Source organism: Theropithecus gelada, chromosome 5, assembly GCF_003255815.1.
Source record: "Theropithecus gelada isolate Dixy chromosome 5, Tgel_1.0, whole genome shotgun sequence".
NCBI classification, from domain to species: Eukaryota; Metazoa; Chordata; class Mammalia; order Primates; family Cercopithecidae; genus Theropithecus; species Theropithecus gelada.
The window spans coordinates 53,813,646-53,841,150 of NC_037672.1; the positions used below are offsets into that span (position 1 = coordinate 53,813,646).

A 27,505-nucleotide genomic window follows, 5' to 3' on the forward strand; every position below is an offset into this window, starting at 1 on the left:
GGAAGGCATGCTTATGCTTACTACAAAAAGGCACACTAGAAAGCAAAATAAAGCTGGGCATGGTGGCATATTCTATAGTCCCGGCTACTTGGGAGGCTGAGGCTGGAGAATTGCTTGAGCCCAGGAGTTTGAGGCCAGCCTGGGCAACATCAAGAGGCTCCATCTCTAATAAATTTTTGTTTTTAAAGAAAGCGAAATCACTAATATAACTTGGATGATAATGTTCTTTGAGATTATTTAGTACCTTTGTTCTAAAGCTCTGGAGTTTTACTAAATTTTTTTTTTTTTTTTTTTTTTTTCTGAGGTGGACTCTTGCTCTGTTGCCCAGGCTGGAGTGCAGTGGTGAGATCTCGGCTCACTGCAACCTCCACCACTTGGGTTCAAGCAATTCTCCTGCCTCAGCCTCCCGAGTAGCTGGGACTATAGGCACATGCCACCACACCCAGCTAATTTTTGTATTTTTAGTTGAATCAGGGTTTCACCATGTTGGCTAGGCTGGTCTTGAACTCCTGACCTCAAGTGATCCGCCCGCCTTGGCCTTCCAAAGTGCTGGGATTACAGGCATGAGAAACTGTGTCCAACCTGGATTTTTACTAAATTTGTTTCTTATGGGTTCTGGTATTAAATAGAATATACACTGGATGGTACAAGAAGAATACACTAATTGAAAAGGTGATTGCCCATTGTATAGTAACAAATGTGGATTCTGGGCAACTCAGTTTCCGAGAAAAGAACCTAGATGAACCAACAGAATTAGCTGAGCAAAGCTTAGAAGATGACTCTGACCAGTGACATACCCAGGGACAGCAACCCCAAAGGCCCACGCTGAAATGGCCTGGGAGGTCTTCCTGTTTCTTTATAATAACTACAAAACTTCTAAAATAGTAAGTGCCCTCCCTTAATACACAAGATGTTTGAAGTATGGGTACCAAAGTGTACAAAAAGCCCCTGTAAATATGCATGTGTACAAATACATACTTAAAATCTCAAACATTTGAGTAAAATGGGCTTTTAAGCAAACAAAAAATGGCCTCACAAGCTTACACATTAAATAACTCCATTCTGAACAAAAACCTGTTTGTAAGACCTATAAAAAAAGAGTTCCTGCACCTGAAACCTTGCTGTTAAATTACTTAGTGGATGATGTTACTGGACCTATAAAAACAGGGCCCAGGGCATCTTAAATGAAATTTTCAAAGGCTCAGATAATTAATTTTTTGTGGGTCATATGGTCAACGATTTAGTGTTTTGAAAAATATGCATGTAGAAACTGAAAGAAGGCTAAAAAGTAGTGAAAACTTGAGAAGTCAAAGGTCAAGTTGGCCAAGGTTTAAATATAAGCACTGAAGAGTCACTGAACTTCTTTTTGCCTCGGTGAAGGTGTCAGGGAATGAATGAATGAATGATGGGAGGTCAGAGAATAAATGAGTGAATATCACCAAGTGGCAATGAGTCCCAGACACTTACGCGGTTCCATTTCGGGGCCCGAAGGGAGCCCTATCTTCACTACTGACAGAGTAGACATCATAGCACTCTTTAATTTCATCTCTCAAGTCCTGGGGGATAGAGCAGGATCCATTTCTGACTCGGAGTTGCCGTATTCGTGGTACCCCTAACAACAGGTTCTCATAGAAGATGAAACTTCGGTTGTCAGCTTCAGTCTGGTTACTGGGCTGCATCTTCCAGTACAGCCCATCCAATAAGGAGCCTTCTGTGAACTAAAAGCACAGGAAACATCTCTGAAAAAGTTCCAAGCTCAGCTGCTGTCTTGCTCCTGCCTGGAACGTTTGCATAACCAAGCATTTGGCAACTCTATGAAAATAGTAGAGTGATAAGAATGAGTTTTGTCGTCAGAGAGATTTGGGATAGCATCTTGCCCCATCACTTGTTAGCTATGAGGCCTTGAGCAGGGTCCCCTGAACCAAGGTTCCTGCATCTGGAAAACCCATCTTTTATGTAGTCACTGCATCTGGCACAGAGTGGGTACTTAATACGTGGCAGCTCTGATTTGCATAGTTACTGCACCTGGCACAGAGTGGGTACTTAATATGTGGCAACTCTGATTTGCATAGTTACTGCACCTGGCACAGAGTGGGTACTTAATATGTGGCAGCTCTGATTTTTGTTCTTGGACTAAAGGTGGGGTCATAATTAACTCCACTTCCCCTTATTAAAATAATGTCTCACATAATCATGGTTCTAAACTTGTTTAGAGAAAAGGCTACAGTTTTGATTACCAGCCTGGCATCTGATAGACCTTTCACCTGTCTGGACTATTTTGCTGTATGGTGAACTCTCCAATCCCTCCTTATCCCTTTAGAGATTGGCATTTATCATCATGGAATGTGTATACAAAAGTCTCTTGTTAGTTTGTACAACCAGCTATGCCTGTAGGGAAAACAGATCTATTTCTCAGTGTGCTATCCTTATCAGATGATCAACAGAGATAGACTGATTTGCCCTCTCAGATGGTGAAAGATTCATATTATACAAGTGTGGCTTTGGATGCCAAGTACTTTTGTATATGAATAGGTTCCTGTGACCCAGTTGTCTCTATCCTTAAAATCAATAGCTCTGACCCCAGGGTTTAGTAAGAATTTTAGAAACTATCTCCCTAAGGAGAAACAATAATTTCCTTTTCAATTTCCCTTCCAATTTTCTTAGATTCTAAGCCCCATTACCCTCAGATGAGTTTAATATTTTTCCTGTGGTATCACTCATTGCTATACTGTTAACTATGTTGGACTTTGGGAAGGGGCTGGACTGGGTTGAACTTCACAACAGCAAACCTTTTGTTTGTTTTTTTGGTTTTTTGTTTTTTTTGGATTTTTTTGAGACAGGGTCTCACTCTGTTGCCCCGGCTGGAATGCAGTAGCATGGTCATGGCTCGACCTCAAGCAATCACTCAAGTGATCCTCCCACCTCAGCCTCCTGAGTAGCTGGGACTATGGGTGTGTGCCACCCCACCCTGCTAATTCTTTAATTTTTTTGGAGAGACAAAGTCTTACCATGTTGTGCCCAGGCTGGTTTCGAAATCCTGGACTCAAGCAATCCTCCTGCCTTGGCCTCCCAAAGTGCTGGGATTACAAGCGTGAGCCACCAAGCCCCACCAACAGCAGACCTTTGAAAGAATGTCCTTACTTTGTGTCAAGCACTGTTCTAAGAGCTGGGGATACATGCCATCATCAACAAAGAGACAAAATGCAAAAGGCGAAGCAAGACAGAAGAACCACACTGTCCTTCATTGGCCTTACATTCTAGGAGATTCTCAATAAATATTTATTGAATCTTGACTCATGGAACGAATTATAAACTAGGATGAAGAAGTAGCTGTCAGGCTAGAAAAAAATCAATTTTTCTTGTTCCCTAGCCATGTGACCATATGATTTAAGCATCCTGAATCTCATTTTCCTCATTAACAAACTAGGGCATACTCTTAGTACTTACCTTATAGAGTTACCATAGAAATTAAATTAGGTAAGGTATGAAACACTCAGCACAGTGCAAGGCACAGGCAAAGTTCTCAGTGTTAACTTTACCCCTCTTTGAGAGTAGGGACAGTAACTTCTAACAACTCACCATAACTTACGTCTCACACAGTGTTAAATGCAAAGCAGGTCCTGTCGATACTCATGCACTGAAATGATGAAGCCAAATGAAAAATTTTCTGTGATAAAGAGGTACTGTCAAAGTTATTTGCAAATACCTTCCAGAAGTCTTCCATGGAAGACAGAGTTTTAAAGTTAGTTTTCTCTGTTTTGGACACGGGGGTGTCTAGGAAGAGCTGTGACATCATCCGGGTGTAGTAGTACACATTGGAGCTCATCATGCCGTAGGTCACTGCAACACAGAAAGATCCAAATGAACGCCCCAAGGGAATCGGTACACATTCACACACCAGCAGCCTTCACGAAGGGATTGTTCCTATGGATAAACAGTTTGGACAAATATCCACAGAAGGTCTTCTCTCACCCCTGCCTTCCTTCCCCCTATCATTCTTCTAGGATATCTCCCTATCTCTCTGGCTTATAAAAGAAATATGTAATATTAATATTGGCTCATATGAAACAAAATTGGCTTACTATTGAGTATCAGTGTAAGATCAGGAACGTTTACTTGATATTTGGGACTTCCAACATGCCTACTCAATTTCATTTTCCACCACCTCTCGGCTCAGATCCTCCATACCAGTGAGGCTGATCTGCACAAGGTCATAGCTATGCTGGGCTCCCCACCCTCCTGCTGTGCACACTGCCTACTCTCCCTGCAGTAACATGGGCAAGCCATTGTTTGTTTCCTCCAGATTAATTCTCCATTCTTCCCTGCCCTGTTCTGTGCCCTGAGGCTAACCTTTATGAACTGTACCAACTGGAATCCTTTGCCCTACGGGGATATCAAGGACAGAGTTTGTTCCCCCACCCCTGTTCTCCATACCCTCACCATCTGGATGCAGTTTGGCAGTGGAGACTCTAATCTTGGCCATGGGTGCTGAGGGAATCCCTTTTCTCACAACCACACTGGGCTCCCACTATGCCACTCCCTCCCCCAGTTCCCTAAAGCCTGGAGGTGGTAACTTTTTTTGAGTGCATCACTTCCCCTTTTTGGTTCTCTTAACCCCACCACATCTCTGTAAACAGTCCCTTCATTAAACTTCTCTTAATCACCACTTGAGTTCATCATCTCCTTTTTCTAAGATGCTGACTGACACAGACATATCTGCTTCCCACCTACCAGTCAAATCTTGAATGGAACCCTATAACTCGAACTACATCCCTGCCATGGACATTTACTGATTATTTTGAATGGTCTTGGAAGGAGGTGGGAAGATCCTTTACAAGCTTAGTAGACCAAAGGAGATCAGGGTCTGACTCCTGGCCATGCTCCTTACTTGCTATACGACCTTTGCAAGTTGCTTAAACTTTCTGAGCTTCAGTTTCCTCTTCAGTAAGATGGGGATAACCAACTATCCCATGGATTTTTTGGTGCCTAAATAAAAACAATAACTAAAATTTATCCAGTACAGTGGTTGACACTTAACAAATGTTCAATATGGTGGCTCTTCCTCCTTAACTGGATTGTTATAATGCATTTATTATAAATTTCAGCACTTTACCAAGTACTTTCTCATTCTGGACTTTAATGATTGTAGGTATAATATAATTCCTATAATTAGCTGATAAAACGTTTCAAGGGGAAGGAAACATGTTCTATGCTTTTTAAAAACTACAGTTCTGAATACCCACGATTAATACTTACCTGAAACTATAATACATTTCAGGGATCATATTCAAACCTATAGAAATTATTTTGGGATTAAGTACTATTTAGCAAATCTCTCCTTCATGCAGCTGTCTTCTCCCCACTCTGCATTTTTCTTTCTTTTTTTTTGAGACAGAGTTTCACTGTTGTTGCCTAGGCTGGAGTGCAATGGAGCAATCTCGGCTCACTGCAACCTCCAGCTCCCAGGTTCAAGCAATTCTCCCACTTCAGCCTCCCCAGTAGCTAGGATTACAGGCATGTGCTACCATGCCCAGCTGATTTTTTATTTTTAGTAGAGACGGGGTTTCACCATGTTGATCAGGCTGGTCTTGAACTCCAGACCTCAGGTGATATACCTGCCTTGGCCTTCCAAAGTGCTGGGATTACAGGTGTGAGCCACCACACCTGGCCCCTCTTCCCCTTTCAAGCATCATAGGAAATTAAGATTATTTAAGAAGGGTAGGTAATAATGATCCAAACACGAGTATGTTTGGGAGTTCATCTCAAGCAATCAATTAAGCAGTAAATAGACATAATACACACAACTTGTATACTGTATCTAGAGACGTACGAAAAATGTCCAGTCCCCCTGGTTTGGCTCCCTCACCTGTCATCCTATAACCTAATGTAATTAGGACAAGAACAGTCCTCTTCAGGTGTTACATGACTTACTACCTCTCAGAACTGTCTTGCGACAAGAGTTAAGAGTTTAGAATTCTAATCCACTCATATTTATGGAACAAGGTATTGGGCATGAAGATGAACAAGATGTGATCTCTGCACTCAGAAGAGTTCATAGGGTCCCCAGAGAGTGCTGCCTAGCCAACTCCCACAAAGGATGCAAAGGATGGACATGAGTACACTGTCCTCTGCAAAGGCCTGTCAGTCTACAGTCAATCGAGGAGAGAAAGGGACATGACACAAGAGCAAGCAGTGAAGGCTGCTAAGAGCCAACCAAATAATTAAGTTGATTATTTTCAATTAACTTGGAATTGGAATGTACTTTGGATTGACTGATTAATATAGACTGTTGTGGAGTTTTTAACCTGTGGGTTTACTGTGGTTGTTGTTAAAAAGGAATTTTGATAAATTATTTACATATTTTTATTTATAAATATGGTATAACTATATATAAGTATGTAAATATAAGGATCTTAGATACTGAATTGAAAATGTATCCCTTTATTTTCCTAGACCACTCATAATCCAGTACTGATTTTTGCTTTTGAAATTCTCAAGATCTATATTGGCTTTAATAGCTTCACCAAAGGGCAAGCAACAGATTCTCTTGGTTATGTAGCACCATCTGCTGGACAGCCAGGTAAACAATCCCTTCCAGCTTCAAAGGGATGATTACCGTACCTTTTCTTTCTTTCTTTTTTTTTTTTTTGAGACAAGGTCTGGCTCTATGGCCAAGGCAGGAGTGCAGTGGCACCATCTCCGCTCACTGTAGCCTCAATCTCATGGGCTCAAGTGATCCTCCCACCTCAGTTTCCCGAGTACCTGGGACTACAGGCATGCACCGCTATGGCCAGCTAATTTTTAAATTTTTCGTAGAGATGGGGTTTCGCCATGCTGCCCAGGCTTATCTCAAACTTGTGAGCCCAAGTGATCCTCCCTGCTCGGCCTCCCAAAGTGCTGGGATTACGGTCGTGAGCCACCGCGCCCAGCCTTAACAGATATTTAATCAGCAAACATTAACTCAGTCCTTCTGTGCCAGGTCCCAAGGAAGTTCATGGCACACCTGAGTGACAGCTCACAAACTCTGGTGGTCAGCTACACCATGAGCCCATGCAGGTGGCAGCTAAAAGCCCCCTGAATTTGGAGTCATACTGATTTGGTTTTGAGTTTCAGCTTGCCTCCATCCTGAACATCTGCCTCTGTTCATGATGGCGGGTCTTGCATCTTGAGATCTTGGACAACCATTTAACTCTTCTAAGCCTGATTTTGGAAACCAGAAAATGAGAATAATACCAAGGGCTTTTGTAAAGCTCAAATGGAGAAATATATGTGAAGACATTTGCACACTGTAAAATGCAATGGAAATATAAAACTGTTAACATCACTTCTCCTTTAAGTCCCTGAAAGGAAACTGGAGAAAGCCCACTTGAAGGTAGCATTCACTCTCTAAATGAAATGAATTGTGAAGAAAAATTTAGTGCATGAAATAGATAACCTTAAATGAGGACCAGAAAGGAGACAAGAGTATTAAAAAATACATAAAGGACACATACATCTGTACATATGTACACATCTTTCTTCTGCTATTTAATCCTTGTCTTAACCCCTGAATTTCCATTTTCCATAAAATAAACTAGAGCAAAATACAGTAAAACACAGTATCGGCTAGACACGATGGCTCACACCTGTAATCCCCACACTTTGGGAGGCCGAGGTGGGCAGACCGTTGAGCTCCAGAGTTTGAGACCAGGTTGGGCAACAGGGTGAGACTGCACCACTGCACTCCAGCCTGGGCGATAGAGCGAGACCTTGTCTCAAAAACTTAAAAAAAAAAAAAAAAAAAGAAACTATCACCAAACAACCAGCATGTGACCTAACAAAAGCTGCCTTAAAAACATGGTCTATCATTTCAAAATAGCAACAAATACTATTTTATTGTTAACATTGTTGAAAAATATAGGTTCAAATATTAAAAACAAATAAAGGGTATTGTAGAATAGTATATATTATATAAATTCCAAATCATTAGGATAAAAAAGCAAAGAAAAAATTTCCATCCAGCAAAAGAATATAAATGGAAAATAACAGGAACATATAAAAGAGAGGAAAATACTAAATAATATTAATTTGACAAAAAAAAAACCATGAAACATGAATGGTTTAGACTCTTACTAAATGACAAAGTTTTAAATATTGGTTAAAAAATAAAAATGCATCTCTAGAATTGTTAGAAGAAACCCACTCAAAGCTAAAAATAAATGAATGGGAAAATATATCAGGGACAAAATATTTTTTAAAAGGTTTTAAGTGGTATTATAATCCTCTGACAGAGGACATTATAAGGTGAACACTCAGTTTGATTAAAAGGTTATTTTACATTGGTCAATTATACTATACATAATGACTTAACTGTAATGAATTCTTATGTATTGAATAATAGAACATCAAAATATATAGAGCAATACCTGTTAGTAATAAAAGAATTATCAAAACTACAATTGCAGTTGGAAACTTAAAACCCTGTATCTTTCAATCTTTGACAGATAAAGTAGACAAAAATTACCTAGGAATATTAAGGGTTTGAATTAAGTATATGACTTGACATAGATATATATATCTGTTAAGAAATTAAATTTTTTCCCTCTCTTAATAACCCTTGGGCCAAAGAAGAAATCAGAACTGCCATAAAAATATAACCGTACTAGATGCAAAGACAGTAGAACCAAGATGCCTTGGCCGCAGTATTTCAGGTAATCTGCCACAAGATGAAGCTATCACTTTGCACAGGAAAACGAACTGCTTTGCTAGCTGTGTATTATATGATATCCTCACAGGGATGCAGTGGAAATAAAATGCAAACAAACATTTGAAGGGACTCTATAAACTCAAAGTGCTATACAAGATGATAACCTTGACTTATAGTGGAGGTACATCCTGATAAACCCATTGTAAATTGAAAATATCGTAAGCTGAAAATGCAGGTAATATAACTAACCTACTGAATGAACAACACAGCTTAGCCTGGCCTACCTTAAACATGTTTAGACACTTACATTAGGCTAGTTGGGCAACATCATCTGGCAATACAATACACCGTAGAGTACTGGTTGCTTACCCTCATAATCACATGGCTGACTGGGAGCTGTGGCTCCATCTCTAGAGTATGGTAGCCTGGAAAAAGACCAAAATTCAAAATTGAAAGTATGGTTTCTATAGAATGTGTATCACTTTCACATCACCATGAAGTTGAAAAATCATAAATCGAACCATCGTAAGTTGGGGACCATCAGTATATAAATGCAAAGCACTATACACAAATCAAGGAATTATTAGGCTTGAATTGATTAAGTGGACATACTACAGGAAATTCTGTGTGTTAGGAGAGAAGTGCTAGTGAACAAGAAATGGAAACAGGCAATGCTGTCAGCAGTTCGTGAGACTCTCCAGGTGCTGGCACTGAGAGGTGCACAGCTGCATCCCATCCCTGCGAGGGGGGTGAATGCATGAGCTGGTCTGGTCTGATAATCCTGTGTGAAGAGGTGGGCCTGAATGGCAGCACAACTCGGAGGTGGGGGCTGGTTCGGGTGGGCACCGCTAAGCTTCTGCCTAGATCTGGTTCTTGAGCTGATTTTGAAGGATGAGGAGGAAATAGAATGACAGAAAGGAACAGTGTACACTGAGGCTTTTTGAGATCACAAGTGGTTTGATGTGGTTGAAGAACCAGATATTTATAGGAGTGGCAGTTCTAAAGAAGTAAGTAAAGATCGTTTGGTAAAATGCCAGCCTATTGTCTAAAGATTTTAAAGTTTATCTTGACGTTGAGATACCATGTTAAATGGAAGAGTGATCCCAGCACTTTGGGAGGATGTTGCAGGAGGATCGCTTGAGCCCAAGAGTTCAAGAACAGCCTGGGCAGCAAAATGAGACCTCATTTCTACAACAAATAAAATTAGCTGGGTGGTGTGTACCTGTGGTCCCAGCTACATGGGAGGCTGAGGCAGGAGGATCTCTTTAGCCCCCAAGCTGCAGAGAGCTGTGTTCATGCCACTGCACTCTAACCTGGGTGACAGAGTGAGACCTTGTCTCAAATAAATACATAAATAAATAAATGGAAGAGTGACTTGTATTAATCTGGTTCCAGAAACAGCAGTGCTTGGAAATTGTAAAAAGTCCAGACACAGGGAGAGCAGCTTCCATCTAATCTGTGGTTCATATTTCGAGGCCTCTTAAAACTTAAAGGAATCTTGTCCCTTTCATATTTAAGCCATGGGGTGTTCTACTGTAAATCCCTCACCAAGGCCAACCAGAACTACAGGTCTGGCCCCTGGTCACCTTTCCGTCTTCATCTGATGATCTGATCTCCAGGAACTGGCTTCACTTGGCTTCTGAGTGTTTCTGGAATGATCTGAGTGTTTTCCTGCCTCAGAGCCTTCATTCATAACAATTCTCTCTTCCTCTGTTCTCAATCTTGCTTCAGGCTTCAGAGAGGCCTTCCTTGAGGGAAATCCTTTTCCCCAATCATCTCCTTTCATATCACTTATCACATTTAAGGACAGGGCCTAAATCTGTTTTTAATTAAATTACTGACCAACTGAACAAGTCAGGAAAGAGATGATTAGGATTAAAATAGGGACAAGAGCGACATAGGAAAAAAGACAGATTAGAGAGCCTCTGAAGAGGCAGAATGATCACAGAAGACCGGGAAGGGAAAGCATCCAGGATGACACCCAGGGTTCAAGTGAACTAGAGAGCATGGCTGGATAGATGGGTGGGAGATGAGTTCAGGATGGGGCATGTTACCAGTGAGAGAGGGCTGTGAGAGATCCCATCGTAGATGTCCAGCAGAAGCTGGTACTAGGTTCAGAGCTCATGAGTGGGACATGGGAGTCACTGGCACGCGAGTACTAGTTGAAGCATTGTCTGTGGAAAAAATGACCCAAAGAATGTCACAGGCCCAATCAGAGAAAACATTCTGTAAACATGCTTCAGAGAGAAGAAAGTGAAGCAAGTGAACACAGCAAGGAGGAACACAGGAAGAGAGAGAGTTACCAAAGCCAAAGAGGGAAGTCCTAGAATGCCAAACTCCACTGGACCAAATGCCAGGAAGAGGCTGAAAAGAGCCATCCCCAGTGACCTTTGTGAGGGCTTTTTTAGGAGGCAGAAGTGAGACTGCAGAATCAATAAGAGAGTTTGTGAAATACAGTCACTAAAACCCCCAAATCTTTTAATCCAGGTTTGGTCAACATTTCAAAGAAAATTGTAAGTAACAATTGTAAAATTGTGAGGAAAATCTTTAAGGGGTAAAGGCTGTTGATACAAGTGCTTCTGAGAATGGTAGTATTGGCTGGTATCATTGTGTTTTAAAAGTGAGAGAAAGATGTATAATATTTACATACAGACAATCTAGGATATATGATGGTTCAACTTACTGATTTTTTGACTTTAAAATGGTGCAAAAGCGATAAGTATTCAGTAGAAACTGTACTTCGAATTTTGAATTTTGATCTTTTCCTAGACTAGTGATAGGCAGTTTGATGCTCTTGCAAGGGGCGGCAGTGGCAATAAGCTCAGCCACACAATAGCAAGGGTAAACAATACTCTACAGTATACTGTGTTGCCAGCACTTTTGGATATTGTCTTGTGTTTTCACAACCCATTTTGGTCACATTTGTTTTTTTTTTTTTTTTGAGACAGGGTCTCGCTCTATCACCCATGCTGGAGTGCAGTGGCCGGATCTCAGCTCACTGCAAGCTCTGCCTCCGGGGTTTACACCATTCTCCTGCCTCAGCCTCCCAAGTAGCTGGGACTACAGGAGCCCGCCACCTCGTCCGGCTAGTTTTTTGTATTTTTTAGTAGAGATGGGGTTTCACCGTGTTAGCCAGGATGGTCTCGATCTCCTGACCTCGTGATCCACCCGTCTCGGCCTCCCAAAGTGCTGGGATTACAGGCTCGAGCCACCGTGCCCGGCCCCATTTTGGTCACATTTAAAGTACATCTATATGTCTTCTATTTCCTGTCATTTTAAAATTGAGTTTTTGTCCAGTCAATGTATCAGAAAGGGTGAGGAGCCCTCCAGCCATAGTCCAAGGCTTAATAGTTACTTCTCATGGATTGCAACATGTGATCTTAAGACTGAAACTGTTTGTTGTGAAAAGATATGTGGGGAGCTATCAGGATATTTTTCACTGGAAATGGAATTAGCTTGCAGCTGCTGTGAGATTAACTCACTGACCTTTACTTCACTGATCTTGATATCAACTTGATCTTCATGGAATCTCTGGCAAATTAGGAAAACTATATATTTAGACTAGCATCCGTGTAAGATTTTTACAAGTAAAATAAAATATTCCTTTCCTTTTCAGAACACAAGGCAAAGTTTCCTTCTTTCAGAGATAAATAAATGGAAATACATAGATCTTTTCTTAAAAGGGCTCTTCCTGTCCTAGTACACACCACATTGTACTATGATTTTGTTGTTCAGTTCTCCATTTTCATTACTTCTTTGGATACTACTGAGTTTAAAGTTAAATACTTTCTGTAGTAGTTCATTTTCACACTGCTATAAAGAATTGCCTGAGAATAGGCAGGAAGAGGCTTAATTGACTTACAGTTCTGAATGGCTGGGGAGACCTCAGGAAACTTAGAATCATGGCAGAAGGCAAAGGAGAAGCAAGTCCCTTCTTCACAAGGCAGCAGGAGAGAGAGGGAGAAGGGGGAGGCCCCAGACACTTACCAAACAACCAGATCTCATGAGAACTCCCTCACTATCATGCAAACAGCATGGCAGAAACTGGCCCCATGATCCAGTCACCTCCCATCAGGTCCCTCCCTTGACACACGGGGCTTACAACTGGAGATGAGATTTGGGTGGAGACACAGAGCTAAACCATATCATTCTACCCCTGACGCCTCCCAAATCTCATGTCCTTCTCACATTTCAAAACCAAACATGCCTTCCCAACAGTCCCCCAATGTCTTAATTCATTCCAACATTAACTTAAAAGTTCAAGTCCAAAGTCTCATCTGATATAAGGCAAGTCCCTTCCGCCTACGAGTCTGTAAAATCAAAAGCAAGTTAGTTACCTCCAAGACACAACAGGGGTACAGGCATTGGGTAAATGTTCCCATTCCAAATGGGAGAAATTGGCCAAAACAAAGGGGTCAGAGGCCCCATTCAAGTCTGAAACTCAACAGGGCATTCATTAAATCTTAAATCTCCAAAATCTGCTTTGATTCCCTTTCTCACATCCAGGGCATGCGAATGCAAGGAATGGGCTCCCATGGCCTTGGACAGCTCCACCTCTGTGGCTCTGCAGGGTACAGCCCCTACAGCTGCTTTCACAGGCTGGCACTGTGTGTCTGCAGCTTTTCTGAGCGCAGAGTACAATCTGTTGGTGGATCTACCATTCTGGGGTCTGGAGGATGGTGGTCCTCTTCTCACAGCTCCATGAGGCAGCGCCCCAGTGGGGACTCTGTGTGGGAGCTCTAACCCCACATTTCCCCTCTGCATTGCCCTAGTAGAGGTTCTCCATAAGGCTCTGCCCCGGCAGCAGACTTCTGCCTGGACATCAAGGTGTTTCCATAAATCCTCTGAAATCTAGGCAGTGGCTTCCAAAGCTCAACTTTTGTCTTCTGTGCACCCAAAGGCCCAACACCACATAGAAGCTGCCAATGCTTGGGATTTGCACCCTCTGAAGCAATGGTCCGGCTGTACTTTGGCTCCTTTTAGCCATAGCTGGAGCTGGAGTGGCTGGAACACAGGGTGCCATGTCCCAAGGCTGCACAGAGCAGCTGGGTCCTGGGCCTGGTGCATAAAACCATTTTTCCCTTCTAGGCTCCAGGCCTGTGTTGTGAGGGTCTGCCCTGAAGATTTTCTGAAATGCCCTGGAGACATTTTCCCATTGTCTGGCAACTCACGTTACTTATGCAAATTTCTCCAGCCAGCTTGAATTTCTCCCCAGAAAATGGGTTTTTCTTTTCTACCACATGGTCAGGCTGCAAACTCCCTAAACTTTTGTTGCACTCTGCTTCCCCTTTAAACATAAGTTCCAACTTCAAACCATCCCTTTGTGAGCACATATAACTGTACGCTTTCAGGAAAAGCCAGGTCACCTCTCGAATGCTTTGGTACTTAGAAATTTCTTCTGCCAGATACTCTAACTCATCTCTTTCAAGTTCAAAGCGCCACAGACCTCTAGGGCAGGGGAAAAATGCCACCAGTCTCTGCTAAAACATAGCAAGAGTGACGTTTATTTGAGTTCCCAATTAGTTCCTCATCTCCGTCTGAGAGCACCTCAGCCTGGACTTCATTGTCCATATCACTATCAGTGTATTGGTCAAAGCCATTCAACAAGTCTCTAGGAAGTTCCAAACCTTCCCACATCTTCCTCTGAGCCCTCCAACTGTTCCAATTGCTGCCTGTTACCCAGTTCCAGAGTTGCTTCCATAATTTCAGGTTATTTTTATAGCAGTACCCTACTCCTGGTACCAAGTCTCTATATTAGACCATTTTCACACTGCTATAAAAAACTGCCTGAGACTGGGTAATTTATAAAGGAAAGAGGTTTAATTGACTTACAGTTCCAAATGGCTGGGAAGGCCTCAAGAAACTTAATATCATGGTGGAAGGCAAAGGATGTAGGAAGCACCTTCTTCACAAGGCAGCAGGAGAGAGAAAAAGAAGGGGTAAGTGCCAGACACCTATCAAACAACCAGATCTCATGAAAACTCACCCACTATCATGAGAACAGCATAGAGAAAACCATCCCCATGATCCAATCATCTCCTACCAGGAACCTCCGTCAATACATGGGGATTACAATTGGAGATGAGATTTGGGTGGCAACACAGAGTCAAACCGTATCACTTTTGTATTTGAATAAATTGTATTTATTTTTATTTTCTTTTATTTGTTTTGAGACAGAGTCTTGTTCTGTCACCCAGGCTGGAGTGCAGTGGCATTACCACACCTCACTGCAGTATCCATCTCCCAGGTTCAAGTGATCCTTTTGCCTCAGCCTCCTGAGTAGCTGGGAGTACAGGCATGTGCCACCATGCCTGGATGATTTTCATTTTTTTACTTTTTTGACACAAGGTCTCACTCCGTAGCTCAGGCTGGAGTGCAGTGGTCCAATCATAGCTCACTGCAGCCTCAAACCTGGGCTCAAGCAGTTCTCCTGCCTCAGGCTCCCAAGTAACTGGGAGTACAGGTGTGTGTCACCGTGCCTGGCTAATTTTAAAATTTTTTATAGAGACAAAGTCTTGCTATGTTGCCCAGGCTGGCCTTGAACTCCTGGCCTCAAGTGATCCTCTCACCTTGGCTTCCTAAAGTACTGGGATTATAAGCATGAGCCACTGTGCCTGCCCCTGGATTGTTTTCTTTTTTTGTTGTTGAGACAGAGTCTCGTTCTGTCACCCAGGCTGGAATGCAGTGGCGTGATCTCAGCTCACTGCAACCTCCGCCTCCCGGGTTTAAGGGTTCAAGCAATTCTCTGCCTCAGCCTCCTGAGCAGCTGGGAGTACATGCACCTGCTACCACGCCTGGCTAATTTTTTGTATTTTTAGTAGAGACGGGGTTTCACCATCTTGGCCAGGCTGGTCTTGAACTCCTGACCTCGTGATCCACCCTCCTCGGCCTCCCAAAGTGCTAGAATTACAGGCATGAGCCACTGTGCCCAGCCTATTTTTTCTACTCTGTAAAATATTTATGGAAGTCTACTGTTTTTCTCAAGTGATTTTTGAGTTTCACGTGTTAAAATATTAATCCTTTGTGATGTTTCTTATAATCATTCTTTGTAATTGCTTTTCTGCTTTTTAATGTTGCCTATTTCTTTGACAGAGAGAAATATTACATTTCTACAATGTTGACTCAGCTAACTTCTGTGGTTTCTATTATTGTGTTTAAACTTATAGATTTTTTTTCTCAATTTTATAGCATGAGTAGAGAACACAGAAAAAGGAAATGGTAAATATATTTTTATTATACATTCACCAAATACCTTCCTTGCATTTTTTCTTTCTTTCTTTCTTTTCTTTTCTTTTTTTTTTTTTTTTGAGACAGAGTCTCACTCTATTGCCCAGGCTGGAGTGCAGTGGTACAATCTTGGCTCACTGCAAACTCTGCCTCGCAGGTTCAAGTGATTCTTGTGCTTCAGCCTCCTAAGTAGCTGGGATTACAGGTGCATGCCACCATGCCCGGCTAATTTTTGTATATTTTGCAGAGACAAGGTCTCGCCATGTTGCCCAAACTGGTCTCGAACTCCTGACTTCAAGTGATCTGCCTGCCTCAGCCTCTCAAAGTGCTGAGATTATAGGCATGAGCTACCATACACAGCCACTGTTTTCAAAGATCTTATAATATTCTTTATTCCCTTCTTTAACTTCAACACCTAACTCACACAATAGCAATACTATTGCTATTTATAACAGTAACCCATGTATATTGGTAAGTGCTTAATGGTGAATTCATAGCAACTCTCAGGTTTCTAGTAGGAATAAATCCTAAATTACAGAGAAAGTTAGATTACTTAATTCTCATGTCATTTCTGTTCTCTTGGTTAAGTAGACTGATTTTTAAAACACAGGGGACATAATTTTCATTGGTAAGATGGAAAATAAGCTCTTGGTGAGCAGTTAGCTGCTCCAAATCAATCTGAGACCGAGCTCCAGAAACTATAGCTCTTAGAACTGAGATAATTCTGCCATTCTCAACAATCTTTGGCAAGAATAACTTCTTACTACTACTACTATATGACAGACAGCATCCTAGGATCTTTTCATGTATTATTTCTAATCTTCACAATGATATTTCCAAATACTTGTTTTACGAGTGAGGAAACAAAGGCTTAGAAAGGTTAATTAACTTGCCCACATTTACCTAGCATGTTAGCGGTGGAGCTGGGATTTGAACTCAGGTCTGTCTGATGCAAAAAAAACCTGTACTCTTCTTACTATGTCAAACTGCTTTCTAAAACCCTACCTACCCTAAAACCCTAAAATCACCTTCTATGCAAGGTGATATAGTTTGGATGTTGTCCCCATCCAAATCTCATGTTGAAATGTAATCCCCAATGCTGAAGCTGGGGCCTGGTACAAGGTGATCAGATCATGGGGGTGGATTTCTCAGGAATAATTTAGTACCATCCTCTTGGTACCGTCCTTGAGGTAACGAGAGATTTCTCATGAGATCTGGTCATTTAGAATTGTGTGGCTTCTTCCCCGCCCCACTCTTTCTCTTGCTCCTGCTTTTGCTACATGATGTGCAAGCTCCGCTTCACCTTCCGCCATGAGTAACAGCTTCGTGAGGCCTCCCCAGAAGCAGATGCTGGAGCTATGCTTCCCCTACAGACTGCAGAACCATGAGTCAACTAAATCTCTTTTTATTTATTTATTTATTATTTATTTTTTGAGACAGGATCTTGCTCTGTTGCCCAGGCTGGATGGAGTGCAGTGGTGCAATCACGGCTCACTGCAATCACTGACTCCCAGCTTCAAAACAATCCTCCCACCTCAGCCTCCTGGGTAGCGGGGACTACAGGCGCATGCCACCATGCCCAGCTAATTTTTGTATTTTTTTGTAGAGAAGGGGTTTCACCTTGTTGTCCAGGCTAAGTTTGAACTCTTGGCTCAAGCAATACACCTGCTTCGGCCTGACAAAGTGTTGGGATTACAGGCATGAGCCACAGTGCCTGGCCAAACCTCTTTTCTTATAAATTACCCAGTCTCGGGTATTTACAGCAATGCAAGAACAGCCTAATACCCAAGGCATAGGGGTAAATACACTATCTTATTTACATACAGAGTAATGAGTTTGATATTCTTGGTAATTTGATATTGACATTGCTGGCAAGATTTTAAAACTAGTAATTAAAAAGATTGCTGGTAAGCAATAGGGAAAGGACTCAGTCACTAGAAGCCAGTAAGGTTTGGCTAGGAGTAAACCTTGCCTGGTTATTCTCACTTCCTTTTTAATCTGGTCAACAGCTCACAGATCAGAGGAATGGTGGAATTATGCAGACAGGCATTTGGAGAAGTCTTTCCTATCATCTTGTTTATGAACACTCTGAGCTGGATGATAATATAATGAAGTGAACTCCAACCAAAGAGCCTTGATTAATGGACTGATATTCTTAGACCAATCTTTTTTGGTTTAATAATTTACAAGGATATGGATACAGATAATAACTCTGCTGATACTGTGAGGCTTCAGGGAGTAGCTGATGTTGAGATGAATGAATCCAGATCCAAGATAATTTCAACAGAATGGAAAAATGGGCAGATCCTAATGAGATGAAATTTAACAGGGTTGAAAGAGGAGTCCTCCACTATGGTCCCAGGCTAGCTCACATATAGCTGGGGGATACAGTGATTCACAGTTTTTGGTGAAGATACTAAAGAATTATTTATATGATGAGACAGTCTCATGAGTCTGGCCATGGCAGGTTGCACAAGCCACAGTGTAGCGTCTGGTTTAGGAATCTCATGGCCCCACTCACCGTGGTGAGGCTCGTGTGCTTTCTCAGGGACTCTGATGAACAGAACATGCACCAGAGGGACTTTCCAACAAGGGAGTCACTCAAACTTGTGTCTCCAATCACATAATCAACAGTTGGATGAACTAGAAAGGCTTAACCTGAAGAAGGCTTAGGGGAGATTAGGTATTTGTCTCCAAACTTCCAAAGAGCTGAATTGGAAAAGCAACATGGAAAAAAGATACTTGGTATAGGTAGGTTTGGAGGGTGCAACTGGGTAGAAGTCACAAGAGACAGACTCTGGCTTCACTGAAGGAAGAACTTTCTAACATAGCTATAAAAAAATGAAATGAACGATTTCAAAGAAGTAAGTCCCTTAACCTGGGACTCTTGTTCAATCAGAGGCAGGATGAGTAACCATACGAGAGGGATGTTTAAGAGAATTTTAGCATTCAGTGAGGTCAGACCATATGATTGCTAGGATATCTTCCTAACCAGAGATTCTACAATATTCCAAAAAAAAAAATTTTTAAATATATAGCTACTCACATAAGAAATAAAATGTGATTCGTGTGAAAAAGAACAAAAAGCAACAATATTATCAAATAAACAAGAAAATCAATTCAAATGTGACTTTAGGCATGTTTCCTAAAACTCTCTGTCTTCAGCTTACTTCTCTGGCTTACTTTCCAAATTTATCACTGTATCTGAAAACTCATTTCTCTAGGCTATATTATGGAGGCTCTGTTAGTAGATCTGGGCAAACCACATATGTATTTTAAAATCACTGAGTGATTCTAATGCTCAGTCAGTTTGGGGGACTGCTGAAATTCTAGACTTATGTACAGGGGTTACCTTCTATTTTGTATAAGAAATTTGTCTGTATATGTAAAGCTTGAAAAGAACTTAGTAATTCTAATCAACTTGTTAATATTTAAGGCCTCTGCAGTTTAATATTTAAGCACCACTTTAACGCAGGCAACAAACTCAATCTCAGTTTCTAAACTCTAACAATTTAAAACATAAAAACATCACATCCAGGCTGGGTGCAGTGGCTCATGCCTATAATCCCAGCACTTCTGAGGCAGGAGGATCACTTGAAGCTAGGAGTTGGAGACCAGAATAGGCAGCAAAGTGAGACTCCACCTCTACAAAAGCTTTTAAAAGTTAGCTGGGCATTGTGGTATGCAGCTGTGGTCCCAGTTACTTGGGTGACTGAGGTGGGAGGATCATTTAAGCCTAGGAGTTCCAGGCTGCAGTGAGCTATGATTGTGCCACTGCACTCTGGCCTGGGAAACAGAACAAGACTCTGTTTCTAATTAAAAAAAAAAAAAAAAAAAGGAACCCTTTTATTAGAGGAGTTTGGTAGGAGGCTCTGGGGTCATAAATCTGCTTCTTCATCTGTTCTCGCGAAGACTTTAGATGAGACATGACAGAAATCCATCATCAAACGCCCTTTGATTTAGAGGACAAATCCATCACCTGTGGCTTTCTGGACTTTGAGACAAATGGTTCCTACAGCTAATCTAGCTCAGGCGTCCCTCCCCTCCCCCTACCAGAGGATGGGAAGACAAACTGAAAGAAGAAAAGAACAGGAAAGAGACTGGCCTATAGCAAGTTTCTTGTGGAGTAAAAGTCCAGCAATTATTAAAGATTGACAAGAAATAATGTATTAAAATGAGGCAATGACACAACCTATCCAAATCTAAAAGAAGGAGACTTTTACATGTATACGCCAACAAAAGCAATATTAGTAGGATTATTTGTATTTTCTGAAAGTTAAGTTTGGAAAGTCATTTTTCTGGAAATAATTCTTATGCAGACTTTATGTTACCTGATATAATAACAGTATGACAATAATGATGATACTGTAATAATAGTGACACTGTATTCATTGTTAAGAAATCTAATACAAAAATCCTCTAACTTGGTTTCTTGGTGTCGGGCAGGTTGCCACGAGTATCTCATAGTGCAAATCGTCACCACTGACGATGAACTGGCTGGTCAGATAATGCTGATTTTTAATTAATGTTTACCAGAGTGCAGAAGAGAACCTGACCAAATTCTAAATTGGAATTGAACTCTTTGCCTTTCCCTTCCCGTGTTAAACGCAAGTCCACAGTCACTTAGCACTTGCTCAAATTCTTTCTTGCATATTTTTCAGAGCCTTCTGTTGCCATCCACAGTTTTGGGAAATGGGGTTATAGCAGAGAACAAATCATGTCCCTTTTCTTATAAAGCTTGCATTCTACCATAGGAAGATAGTCAATAAACAAATGCCCAAATTAAAAAAAAATTCAAATTAAAAAAAAAAAAGGTAAGAAGGTAACTTCCAAGTTGCCCCTCTGGTGCATAGACGCTTCCTTTTAATGATGATTTGGACAGGTCAAATCTTTTCAAAACTTTCCCATAAGTGGAAGGAAATATTCTACTTACAGATGCACAAGACTATGAGAAAAAGGAGGTATGTGACCAGTTCCCGTAAAACACTTTTAAGGTATTTCTCTCGGTTAGTGCTGCTTTCCTCCATGAGTCTTGTTCCCCAGAGACCTTTAAAATAATAATGAAAAAAAGAAAAGATGTCATTTTATTTAAGAAATCTCATGAATGGCAAAAGGGAAAATAAAGAACAAACTAAACAGTATCACCTGTAAGCGAGAGTCTCCTTTTTTTTTTTTTTTAAATCACATTTTGAATGCAACGAGAAACTGGTTTTGTAGGCCTACCTTTTATTTAAGGGTACATCTGGCTCCACTGTTACCCCAAACATGCAAAACATAAGGCAACAATCCTGATCATTTTATAGGCTCCCAAGCCCATTAGGAGTATCTTAGTCAAATTTTAAAAAGAGAACAGGAAATAAGGAAGGCCTAACAGAGGAGTTACATAATTGTGCAAAACTTATCAGTTCTTCCCATTTGAGGTGGATACAACCTTGTAATTATCCTACTACTAAACCCAGTTAAGAACATGATGTAACTGTATTTCAAGTAATACCTTTTAGGTCACCCCTGATGAAAAGAAGTCCTTGTTGGAGAATCATTTCAATATAGAAACATGTTATGCTTCTAACCCACCGGCATAAAAGCTCTGCTCTGTAAGAGCAGAAGCTGTCCTATTAAAAAACTCCATGGTGACTGATTACACTAAGCGTGCTTGGCTTAGCAGATTTTTAAAAAAGCAATTAACATACAATCTTTAAAAGCAGCAACTCATCCATGTTCCCTCTCTCTCTGTAGAAAGGGTAGAATCAGCAACCATGTTCTACATTTTAGCAGATGGAAAAAGCGTTGGGCTGGCTGAGTGAAGATGACGTAACCCTCCCTGAGCTTGCTGGAGAGAGTGACCACAGTTTTGGACTCAGCCAGCAGCAGACATGGTGGTCATCATCCAAACCCCTGTTAATGAACAGTGTGGTAAAGTCACATTGCTGGTTACTTGGAAGAACCTTAACATTTTCCAAAAAAAACAAACCTCTCAATCCTTTCAGTTACATTAGGTTGGCTGTTAAATGGAAACCAACCTGGTCCCTGCATGTTGTCTCACACTTTGATTCCACAGACCTTAACTCCTTCAATAATGGAAACTCACACAGCCACTTTCACCATAATCAAGTCACACAGAGAAATGGGAAAAAGAGCATAAGGTCTTTTACTAAGAAGAAATGAGTTCATGATTAGTGTTCATGTATTTTTTAAGTCTTATAATAATATATATGTTCTATTCCTGAATTTGGGTATTCCCTTTCCTTTTCTTTTTTCCTCCCAAATGTCCTTTAGGAAAATCAGCACTGAATTCAAAAACACTGTGTTACGCATCATACGTTTCACCAACACTGAGAGTGGAGTATAACTTATGACTAACTTTGCTTCTGCCAAGATCTGGTAGTTGTCAGGGAATTACTCACTCAGAAGAAATGCAGCAAGCAGAATGTTTGTTCACTGAAACACTATCATACTAAAGAATTATTACAAATTTAGATGACACGGAAAATTACAATTTAGAATAACACAGAGGCAGCCAAAGATTAGGCTCGGTAGCCCTGGACACCAACACACCACTGCTTTGGGTAAATTTTTTTTGGAGGCCAGGCCTAAAATATATGTCAACAGAAACTGCTCGTCTCTTTACTCCCAGGGAAGACTGTTGCCCTGTCTCACTTGGCCAATGATTTCATTCTCTCTCATGGTTTATAAACAACTAGGCACTAAGGAACAGCCATGATTCTTAATATTTATACATGGTATTGCTTGGCCTATAAATAGAAAAAACAAACTCCTATCAAATTTTCTTCAAGCTAGGCTGGGTGCGGTGGCTCACGCCTATAATCCCAGCACTTGGGAGGCTGAGGCGGGTAGATCACTTGAGGTCTGGAGTTCGAGACCAGCCTGGTCAACATGGTGAAACCCCGTCTCTACTAAAAATACAAAACTTAGCCAGGTGTGGTGGTGGGCGCCTGTAATCCCAGCTACATGGGAGGCTAAGGCAGGAGAATCGCTTGAACCCGGGAGACAGAGGTTGCAGTGAGCCAAGATCACACCACTGCACTCCAGCCTGAGTGACAGAGTGAGACTCCATCTCGGAAAAAAAATAATTTATTCAAGTTAAACTTGTGATGGCCTATGGCAATTTAATTCTAGCCTTTGAATGAAGCATTTCAAATGGAAAGAAACAAGTCCTCGTATGTATGTATGAATTTATTTATTTTGAGGCAGGGTCTCTGTTTGTTACCCAGCCTGGAGTGTAGTGATGCAATCACAGCTCACTGAAGCCTTGACCTCCTGGGCTCAAGCCACCCTTCCACCTCATTTTTTGATTTTTCGCAGAGATGAGGTCTCAATATGTTGCACAGGCTGGTCTCGAATTCTCGGCCTCAAGTGATCCTCCTGCTTCAGCCTCCCAAAGTGCTGGGATTAGAGGCATGCCACTGCACTCGGCCTCCCTTATTTATATTTTTATATTATATACCTCCATATATTTTCTTTCTTTTTTTCTTTTCTTTTTTTTTTTTTTTTTTTTTTTTTTGAGACAGAGTCTCACTCTATCACCCAGGCTGGAATACTCTGGCACAATCACAGCCCACTGCAGCCTTGACCACCTGGGCTCAAACAATCCTCCTGCCTCAGCTCAGCCTCCCAAGTAGCTTAAACTACAGGCACATACTGCCAAATCCAACTAAGTTTTTAATTTTTGTAGATGTGGGGTCTCACTACATTGCTTAGGCTGGCCTCAAACTGGGCTCAAGCAATCCTTTCGCCTTGGCCTCTCAAAGTGCTGGGATTACAGATGTGAGCCACTGTGCTTGGCCCTGTGTATTTTCTTTTTCTAAATTACTCTATCTACTTCCTCAAATATTTACTGCTTTAAATTTTTCATCCCATTTTCCCACTGGGTGTGTATGTAGGACCAATCTTAGGGTACAAGGACCTTTTACATCCGGATGGGTGAGAAATAGTTGCATCTACAAGTAGGAAAAATAGCTGTCCTGTAGCCAACTATTCTCCATGTTTGGTAGAGCTGTTAGGATAAGAATGGTTAAGGACAGAATCATGTGCAAATTGATGACATTCTTCAAAATCAACTGTTGTCTTTCCCACAGCTGTTAGAGTTGTGGTGGGAGTAACTTCCCAGTACTGCAGGTATTCAATGTTTCCAGCTGTTAGGGAGAACACGGAATGAGTACAGACCCAACGTCCTTTAAGAGGGTGCTTAGCTAATGCCAGAATGCAAAGCCAGAGTACATCATCTAAAGCACGGTCCCCAGTTCCCAGGCTGCAGATGGGTACTGGTCCATGAACTGTTAGGAACCGGGCTCCACAGCAGGAGGTGAGCTGCAGGCGAGCAAGCATTACCGCCAGAGCCCTGCCTCCTGTCAGATCAGTGGTGGCATTCGATTCTCACAGGAGTGACAACCCTATTGAGAACTGCGCATGTGAGGAATCTAGATTGCCCGCTCTTTATGAGAATCTCACTAATGCCTGATGATCTGAGGTGGAACACTTTCATCCCCAAACACTTCCCACCCCAGGTCTGTGGAAAAATTGTCTTCCATGAAACTGGTCCCTGGTGCCAAAAAGGCTGGGGACTGCTGATCTAAACAGTGCATTCCTCTGCACAACGTTACTTCTTAATATGAACACTGGGGAACTCTGTAATGGAGAACTCCAAGCACAAAAGATATTCCAAACATAAATAGTTGGCTTTGAACAAAAATGTCATTTCCCCAACTATTTTATCTAAATCCTTTCAAAGACTTTTTATTGGCTGGGCACGGTGGCTCACGCCTGTAATCCCAGCACTCTGGGAGGCTGAGGTGGGTGGATCACCTGAGGTCAGGGGTTCTGAGACCAGCCTGACCAACACAGTGAGACCTTGTCTCTACTAAAAATACAAAAGTTAGCTAGGCGTGGTGGCGAGCTACTCGGGAGGCTGTAATCCCAGCTACTCGGGAGGCTGAGGCAGGAGAATCGCTTGAACCCGGGAGGCAGAGGCTGCAGTGAGCCGAGATCACACCACTGCATTCCAGCCTGGGCAACAAGAGTGAAACTCTGCCTAAATAAATAACTACAACTTTTTATTTTAGAAAATATCAGAAATATCACAAAGAGAGAATGATATAATGACAAATCTATCACCTAGATCCAACAATCTCAACTCAATGCCAATCCTAGTTCATTTACATCCTCACCCATCTGATGCCACTGCTGATCTGACAGGAGGTAGTAATGCTCACTAGCCTGCTGCTCACCTCCTGCTCTGCGGCCTGGTTCCTAACAGGTCACAGACCATTACCACCCCAATTATTTTGGAATTAATTCCAGCTATTGTATCACCTCATCTGTTAATATTTCAGTTCCATGGTTAAAAGGTTAATTGTGGATCTTTCACCTCACACTACCCTGCCCCATCTGAAATACATGAAACCCATATGGCCTATTATCAAGGCATGGTGCAACACAGGGCTTTGGAGTCAAATGATATTAAACTGAGGGCTTAACCACTTGGGAGCTGAGAAAGCTTACCTGACATCATGAGCCTCCGCTTCCTCATCTAAAAATGGAGTAAGAGTACCTTTTTGTGGGGTTGTCCTTGGGAATTAGAAATATTACCTGTGGAGCACTTAAGAGCGCTTGGAAGCGGCCTGTCTGTAGCTTCAGAAACAAGCCCAGATCTGCAAAATGGCCTTTTGGAGGCCCAGTTGGTCCAGATTTTAGAGTGGTATAAAGACTCAAATCCGTATGAACTATCAGTTCATTGTGATAGCCTGACAAAATTCTCAGTGTATTTATATCATAAAAGAATCCTCTTTTTGTGCTAAGACACATGTGAGTCTCATTTACAAGAATGAATACAATCCTTCCTAGTATTCATTTGAATTGTAGGGACACTTTTAGAAAGGGAAGTGGCTTTTATCTATATTTGTCCATTTTCTATAGAAAAGACAGTTGCTACCTTAAGTAATATTGACTCCTGAATCTTGAATTTCTTTTTTTTTCTTCTCTTTTTTTTTGAGACAGTGTCTTGCTATGTTGCCCAGGCTGGTCTCGGATTCCCAGGCTCAAGCAATCCTGCCGCCTCAGTCTCTTAAGCAGCTGGGATTAAAGGTGTGTGCCACCGTGCCTGGCCTGAATCCTGAATTCTTAATCAGTTATCTCCTGAGGTGCAGACAAGTGTATGCTACAGTTAACATGTAGTTCTACCTGCATATTCTCTAGAGAGCTCACACTCACCTCCCCCAAAATTTGTTTCTTTTTCTTTCTCTGAAAATCTACTCTTTCTGTCTGTGTTAATGGTACCATGCCAGAAATTTGGGTTTCACCCTAGAATAGGCCTTCTTCTTATCCCTCCCATGGAGTTGGTTCCACAGTTCTGACGGTTTTTATTTCCCTTCTATCTAGCTTCTTTCCATCCCAGCTCATATGCCTTGGTTCCAGCCCTCGTCACCCCTCCTCCTCTTGGTCAGCCCTCTCCTGACCTAGTCTGTCGGCCGCCAACCTATCCACCTCACCCTATCCTCTACACTGGCTATCCTCTACACTGGCCACTAACCTATCCACCTCACCCTGTCCTCTACACTGGTCACCAACCTATCCACCTCACCCTGTCCTCTACACTGGCCACCAACCTATCCACCTCACCCTATCCTCTACACTGGCCACCAACCTATCCACCTCACCCTGTCCTCTACACTGGCCACTAACCTATCCACCTCACCCTGTCCTCTACACTGGTCACCAACCTATCCACCTCACCCTGTCCTCTACACTGGCCACTAACCTATCCACCTCACCCTGTCCTCTACACTGGTCACCAACCTATCCACCTCACCCTATCCTCTACACTGACCTAGTCTGTCGGCCGCCAACCTATCCACCTCACCCTATCCTCTACACTGTTGCAAGAGTCATCTTCAGATTGACAAGTGATCATATCAGCCCCTTAAGCTTGAAGCCCATACTTGCTCCAACTGCCTACAGGAAAATGTGCCCATTGCATGGCGGGAGTTACAGGTTTGCTGTAACAGGAACAGGTCTTGTTCCTGTTATTTTTCCCTCCTTGTATTCCCCCCTCATTCTTCAAAATGTAGCTCAAGTTTTATTCTCTCTGGAAACCTTCTCTGACCTCTCCAGATAGATCTGATCCTCTCTCTCTCTCTCTCTTTTTTTTTTTTTTTTTAAGATACAGGCTGTCACTCTGTCACCCAGGCTGGAGTACAGTGGTGTGATCACAGCGCACTGCAGTCTCAATCTCCCAGGCTCAGCTGATTCCCCCACCCCAACCTCCCAAATAATTGGGACTACAGGCATGTGCCATCCTGCCTGGCTAATTTTTGTGTTTTTTGCCACTCACTACGTTGCCCAGGGTAGCCTTGAACTGCTAGGCTTAAGTGATCCTCCCATCTCAGCTTCCCAAAGTGTTGGGACTACAGGCATGAGCTGCTGTGCCTGGCCTGATCCTCCCTTTGTTGGAATCCTCCCATATCTGGGAACTGGCATTGCTATGACTTACTTATACCTCTGTTTTTCTACTAAACCCTGAGCTCCTTGAAGGTCGAGACCTTGTACTATTCATCTCTGCATCCCTAGTACCTATCA

The 27,505-nt window shown here is 42.0% G+C and overlaps 1 protein-coding gene across 1 annotated transcript in view; it reads right to left on the reverse strand.

Moving 5' to 3' along the window:
- PKD2 (polycystin 2, transient receptor potential cation channel) overlaps positions 1-27,505 on the reverse strand; it is a 70,783-nt gene that overhangs the window by 37,294 nt on the left and 5,984 nt on the right. The window contains exons 2-4 of the mRNA XM_025385094.1: positions 20,847-20,960; positions 3,707-3,840; positions 1,468-1,718 (exon numbers count right to left, since the gene is read on the reverse strand). Coding sequence (XP_025240879.1) covers positions 1,468-1,718; positions 3,707-3,840; positions 20,847-20,960 — 499 coding nt within the window. The remainder of the gene's footprint in view (positions 1-1,467; positions 1,719-3,706; positions 3,841-20,846; positions 20,961-27,505) is intronic.